Source organism: Fonsecaea erecta (assembly GCF_001651985.1).
Source record: "Fonsecaea erecta strain CBS 125763 chromosome Unknown Scaff10, whole genome shotgun sequence".
Lineage (NCBI taxonomy): Eukaryota > Fungi > Ascomycota > Eurotiomycetes > Chaetothyriales > Herpotrichiellaceae > Fonsecaea > Fonsecaea erecta.
This window is the reverse complement of record NW_017387253.1, coordinates 324,714-331,548: the sequence shown is the minus strand read 5'-3', so window position 1 is coordinate 331,548 and position 6,835 is coordinate 324,714. Positions and strand designations below refer to the sequence as shown.

The window sequence follows — 6,835 nt, the reverse complement described above, 5'->3', positions numbered from 1 at the left end:
TGTGCCCTGACTGGGCTGATGCCGTCCACTCAATGGAGCCCCCCTTCCCCCTCGAAAATCGTTAAGATGGCATCCTGAGAGGAGGTGAACCGACACCAGGCCTGCAAGACACTTCCCTGCTCAACCATGAGTTCTGCTCCTACTGGGCGGGAAAGGCTCCCCACTGGGGTCCTTGACAGCGATTCTGGTGTTGCGGCCCTTGAGACCACGCGCGTGTCCTGTCTCGTTCCCTCCGGTTACGAAGATGCGCCTTTCCCCCAGCATGAGATCTCAGGACGCCTTTGCCAAATCTTTCTCTGTTTGCACGCCCCTTAAGCCTCCATTCCCCGTGAGCGCTGGCCTCGAACATTCCCACGGTTGCTGGATCTTGACGCATCATTCCTTCGCCCTTGTAGGAATGGCTTGTGTGCGGAAACCACGCACAGCGGCCGAGCTTGGAGCTTGCGCCAGGACCAGAGGCTATTTGGAGAGACATTCACAAAAAGGATATACTGCATAAAAAAGGAAGACACAACAGCGCTACAATCAGGAATGGCAATGCAATTCTGCGCCGCTACGTCGTGGAGACCACCCTCTATGCTCCTCCTTCTCTGTGTTCAGGAGGGATCCGCCCTTTTCTGACGACGAGACAAGACGGCCTGAGAGCATTGTCTGCGCACTCGGGATACAAGTACCTGAGAGAGAAAGATACGAACCTTTGCATTCCATGTAGTCTGGCCGCAGAATGAGCACCTGTACTATCACAGACACTCCGTTGACGCATCACTAACCCTGCGACGCAATTTCGAACTCTGCTCTGGTGCTCATTGCCTAGGGGATTGAACGCTAGTTCGCGGTCGCTCTCTCTGCTCCGACCTTTCGCTGCGGTATTATTCAAGCCACAATGACCTCGACGCGTTACAAAAACTGATCCGTGAGAAATATCACTGGGAGGATGATTTTCGGTATGAGATATGAATACTCTGCCCGACTGCACAGCTGCTGATGTCAATCCACAGGTATGACTATTTCCCGCGAACCTCGACCTTCGTCTTCGTGTGGCTACGAGTATTCAGCATGAGTTTGTCGAAGAAGGCTTCTGCAGGTTCATGGAAAAGGAATCAAGGCACCTATGTGAGGGAGAACTTGCGAACCAGATCCACAATCCTCGCCGAACGCCCATTAGGAAAGGCAAGATCGGCTCGCACAGTCCTGATGCTCAGTTCGGTCAAAACGGGGCACAATATGCAGGTGTCGTACTGGAGGTGGGATATTCACAGAAGAACAAAGATCTGCCGGGATTGGGGAACTTTTACATCGCTGAAAGAGATGGAAATACTCGACTTGGTGTCGCGTTGGACGAAGATTATCCTCGCTCCAAGAAGATCGTGTTGAAAATTGGAGACCACGAATCGAGTATCCATCTGATACTAAGCAACATCGATTGTTGATTGAACATCAAAGTCAGGTAAGGCTATACCTCCCCTGCAATGCTTTACCAAGTGTTACATTTAGGGATTGCGAAGCGACGACGGAGAGCGAATTCCAGGATCCCGACTACAGATCCCGATCGTGGATTTCGCGCCCAAAGACTTGAGCCCCGAGTCGCTGCGTGCTCCGTCCATTGCAATCTCTTCCGAAGAGTTTTGTCACTACCTCCATCGAAGAGAGTGGACTGCGGAGATGCGGGCTGGAAAGAGAGGGGCTCTTTTTGATCAACCTTCTACTCTTGTCCGTGTTCCGTCGTCTGCGAGCTCAGATTCAGACACACCGAGCGATGACAACGAGGAAGGATCAGAAGCTATGGCTACAGCAATGAAAGCAAGACCGACGGGAACTAGGGATCTGGTTGGGCTCGCGGTGTGAAGCTAGTGCGTCGATCTTCTGTTCAGACACGAAGCGGTGCTGCCCGTATGAAGCGGACATCGTGAGACTCGGCGACGGGCATTCTACCATTGGTAAAATTGGGATCTTGTGAATGCCGATCACATGACGGCGTGACAACACATCGCCTTACCTGGTGCACATGGCCTCCTGAGACCTGCGGCCAACAGCATTTTGCAGCCTTCAAACCTTGTTCTGGGGGATTTGAAACCCAGTTGACTCTGGATGTGGAAATGGTTGGCTCCGTCTTCAAGGCCCACGAACGCAGGAAAGTCCAGGCGTCGAGAATGATGAGCTCAATGCAAATCTGTCTCTGGGATACATGTTAACCGTTAGCTGGAGTAAGCTCGAGTTGGACGAAACGCGACGAGAAGCGTCCTACAGTCTTTTCGGCGTCGAACAGGCCACAGGTGGGTTGGCGACCAGGAAGTCCAGGGCATACTATTCAGGTGGGTGAATGGTAAGGCGCTGACACAGATTACGATCAGTTTGAATATATTGCAGGCCAAGCTTGCAGATTGGTCGCGGCTTTGCATGGTGCTGGACTTTCCCACGACCATCTGGCGGGAAGCAACTTTCTTGCTCAGGGTCAACTGAAACCCTCGCCGATAGCTATGAATGCATTCATTTCCATTACAGTTCCACATCTCAAATTCTGGACGTAGGCATAGTAAAGAGAGATACAATCTCTGGAAGGCGGGGGTGCACTGCTCTCAAAGGTCTCCCTGCTTTGCCAACTTGGCTGATACGGCGCCTCTAGCTAACATCTTCGCTGAGACTCAGAGTTCACACAGCGCCTCTGGGTACTGACCGGAGAACCGAAATACATGCCAGCCACAAAGCTGAATTGTGTGCATACAGACATGTACTGGTTATCGGAAGCAATCAAAGCCTCGGCTGTCCTCCCTGTCCTCCCATGTGGTATTCGCGGGTGATCGGTCCTGACTATCCTTCATGCTGTATTCATCAGGTCACTATTTTTTGAGGCTGATCATATCAACCAGCTCTGCTACTGCGATAGACACCTACTAGATTCACCTTTTACAACCTGCTTGCCGCCAGGGAAACATGTGAAAATGGGCTTGCTTAGCCAATGTCAGCAAGCCACTTGTCATTTAAACATATGTCAATGTCCTGCAGCCCTAGATAATGCATTTCCATTGGCTTATCATGAAGATATTCTTGTCAGACAGATGGATTAATTTTGACTGACGAGCTTTTCATTTTCACCTGCACTGACCTACAAACTATAAGCCTAGCCTGTGCATCTGAGTGAATCTCTGTCTTTGCATTGTGCGGAGTATGAAACACAGTGAATGAATATGCTGCACTCAATCTTTCACGCATCTGAACTTGCTCATTTGAGGGGTCAAGACCAGGAAAGTGTCAATGTGTCAGCCAGCACCACTCGAGCGAACAACACGCGCGATGGCATGCGGAATTGCGAGTCTTGTCGTGGAAAGAATGACTCAGTCATTCGAGTATCGACCAAGGAGAATGGTGCAATGCAGAGGCAAGTCTTGAGAGCACGACATACCTTCCTACATTGATTGCGCATCGATGAAATAGGAATAAGGTTCACGACCCGTGGGCACGGGACAGTCCGAATCCGTCGAAAAGTTGGTGCGAATTGAAAGTCAAGCTGGTTGCGTCGCAGGTTGTGTGTTGGTCATTGTCGGTGCCTCTAATCAGATGGATGAACTGTGCCCTTATCGAACGCGTTCAGGAGGCAAGCGCCAGCTGTGCGAACCCGTTCTACCAGGCAAAACCAATCGCTGGACCTCGTGCCACCTCTATCTTTCCCCTCGCCAGTGCCATCGACGAACAGGGGTTGATGTATGCTGCTTCCAAAGGTGCAACCCGTATCTCTTTCCTTATGAAGCAGCTTCCATCCTCCTCCACATCGCAGTTCGCCACCCCTGGCAACGCGCCCAATTGCTTGATCGCCGTCGAAGACTCGGGAATAAGGTAGGACTGGTGATCGGCGTGGTTCTGGCGAGGAGACTGCGCACACACTTAGGATTTCGGAAGGATCGCTGGCGAAGGCTGAAGAGTCTTCCTTTTCACCGGTGATTACAACTTCAGCGGACATTGACGACAGCATGCAGGCCAGCCAACATTATCTGTGGTAAGAGACCGAAGTGATTCAGAAGTGTCTGCGCCAAAGGAACGGCTGGTCGTCGGACATATTCGTGTGCGATCGTGCACCGATGATCCATCTTTCTTAAAGGATGCGACAAACGAACTTGCCATGGATGTTTCACATTCTGATTTGAACACATTTCTGTCGGTCGAAGTGTCACTGTTGTTGTTTGAACATGGTTCCAACAGACAACCAGCTGCCACTGTGTTTGAACTCTTCAATGTCTCGTCCGTTCGGGCATGGGTCGAGCACATTTCCTCTCTGATTACTGATGGAATTGGCACGTACTTACGCCATTGGATTTGTTTCATGTGTTTGTGTCTGAAAACCCATCACTGCACTCTTCTCTTCTCCTCGTGGACTCCGATCACGTCTGTCGCAAATACATCAGCTCCAGGGCTGTTCGGGTTGTTGGGATGACTGCTTCCACTTTCGATAGGCGTTGTCTGTGGTAGATGCAATGTCACTTTGAACACCAACAGGATCGAGGGTTCGACGACACAAATAAAAACTCAAAGTCTATAGCAGGTGCTGCATATGAAAACATGGAGCAAGCAGCAAGACCATAGCTAAACATCCTGTCGAATGCATGATTATGGCCAGTTAAAACATGAATGTACCGGGTACCTGGGAAGCACATAGACCGGCGCCATTTGAGTCTGGCTCGAGCGAGCACAAACACACACACACACATGGAGGGCTGAAAACAACAGAAACGTCGCGTACCTCGTCCGACCGACGACGGGAACAGACCAGATTCATTATCTGATTTTCTTTTCTCTATTTGCACGCATATCTGCCCTCTTTTCATTTCTTTTTCTTTCCCCTGCAGTACAGAGACTTGCAAAACCGGTTTCCTCCCTGCGAATAATCTTCGAGATTCTTTGTCCGGGAGTGGAGTAAGCTAAGGCCCACATCCCAGCAGATTGAGTTAAGCTTGGTCAGCCATATCTACCAATCATCTCTAGCTATTAGCCCCAGTCATACAGCCCATTACATGCCTCAGAATACCGTGGTTATCTTGACACCTCCCATTTTTGTGGCAAAGCAACCACGTGCCCAAAACAAGGTAACCTCGCGCCACGCCTAACTCGACACCGTGTCGGAGCTACTATTTCCCGGACTAAAGAACAAGTTGTCAGACCCATCATTTTCCTATCCTCGTTCGACGCACGAAATGGTAGATACTGAACAATAATAAATCAACTGCGTTGGTCATTGAGTTGGCCCACAATGAAATCTTCTGATCATTCTAGATTTACCTAGATCCCAGCATAATTACCTTGAAACACCGTTCCTCCAAATACCACCGTCGGTCCGTGGAATCCAGACCCGCCCTGTCGTATATTTGGGGATGTTCCGCCGTGTGATTGTCTTGGATAGTCTCGGGTCGTGTCTATATTCTTTTCGACACCGCGCCACTGCCGGAGAAATGCTTTCGTGCAAGCGGCCGCGGCGACAGCAGCATACTTCTGCCACTTCTTGTTTTTGTGGCTATCAGCGTAGTCGCAGACACCCTTAATTATCACGGTAGGGAAGGTGTCCCATGCTCCAGCGGCCTCCATCTCAAAGCCAATTATTTTCTCCCGGGTTGCGAGTTCGTCACGGCGACTAGCCGATTTCATCAAAAGGTCTCCTGAGGCTACCCTACCAAAATGAATTATGGGCGTTACGGCCAACGTCGCCTGCCCCATGCTTTCATCGCTAGCTTGAAGTGCTCCACTTCGTTCTCTCAGGATCACTCTCTTCAGATCGCATTGAAGCAGTGTGCAGTCTGACGAGAGCGCATCGTCGCAGACAACATCGGCATCGCCGAGGCACTTATCGCATGTTGTACATTCGCTGGGAACGTGATGCTTGTGGCGGTAGGTCGCGGGAAATAGATGATCGTGTTGCATTCCTGGATATTTCCACTCTTCAAAGCCGGGCTTGCTACAAATCTCGCCAAGATACTCGGTAGTCCGACTCCTCATCTCCATGCGCCCACGCCATCCCTGGATCTTGTGCAGAAATCCGCGAAGTTCGAGGTTTGGTCGTCCTAGATTGTCCTCGAGGGTGTCTTTGCGGACGACTCGGTCGGGCAATTGACGGCCGAGGTCGAATTGAACCACGCCTGTGCTGATGATGACGTCCCCCAAGACGATATCCGAATTTTCCTTCTCGTCTCGAGGGACTCCTCCACAGACCCCGACTATCAATCCGAGCCGAATAGACGGGAAGCTGGCTCGAAAGCTCCCCGCCACCGTCGCCGAGGCTGCTTTTCCCATTTCTGGCATATACGCCAGGACGACATTATGCCGGCCGATGCGGCCGAGCGTGTAGGAGTTCGAGTCGCCCTTGGCCTTTTTATATTCGATCTCTTCTTCCCAAAAATAATCAAATAAAGCTTCGACCGCGTCCGACTCGGTGCGTAAGGCGCAGATGATCGCCACCTCGAAGTCATCTCTCGAGTGGGGTTGGACATGCGACATGTCGAGGTTCCTCTGGGTGGTGGATGTGATTCGGACAATTAAAGTCCCTGGTGAAATTAACGTTCCTGGCAAAACGTATTCGAGCTGAACAGCAGGAACAAAAGTGACACCAATGATTCATACAGAACGTGGTCGACAGCTCGGCGGCATATCATGAGGCTGAAAACCGAGCGGAAAAGGCTGCACGTGATATTCAGCTGCGCATGCAGGGAGAGCAGCAGCCTTCAGCCTCATAGCAAAGTGTTGGCGCCCGCGCGTCGCCAGCCTTTCCCTGTTTCCTCACCATTGTAATCTCTCGCGATACAGTACATATCAGCCATTATTTTCGCCCTACCAGTGTGTTCGTCTCTGGCTACGT

At 51.0% G+C, this 6,835-nt stretch overlaps 1 protein-coding gene across 1 annotated transcript; it reads right to left on the bottom strand.

Moving 5' to 3' along the window:
- Positions 1-5,268: 5,268 nt before the first annotated feature.
- On the bottom strand, positions 5,269-6,477 carry AYL99_09838 (hypothetical protein; the record flags this gene model as incomplete). Its single annotated transcript, XM_018841344.1, has 1 exon — positions 5,269-6,477. One exon carries the CDS (start codon positions 6,475-6,477, stop codon positions 5,269-5,271), a length of 1,209 nt encoding a protein of 402 aa, XP_018689053.1.
- Between the last annotated feature and the right edge of the window lie 358 nt (positions 6,478-6,835).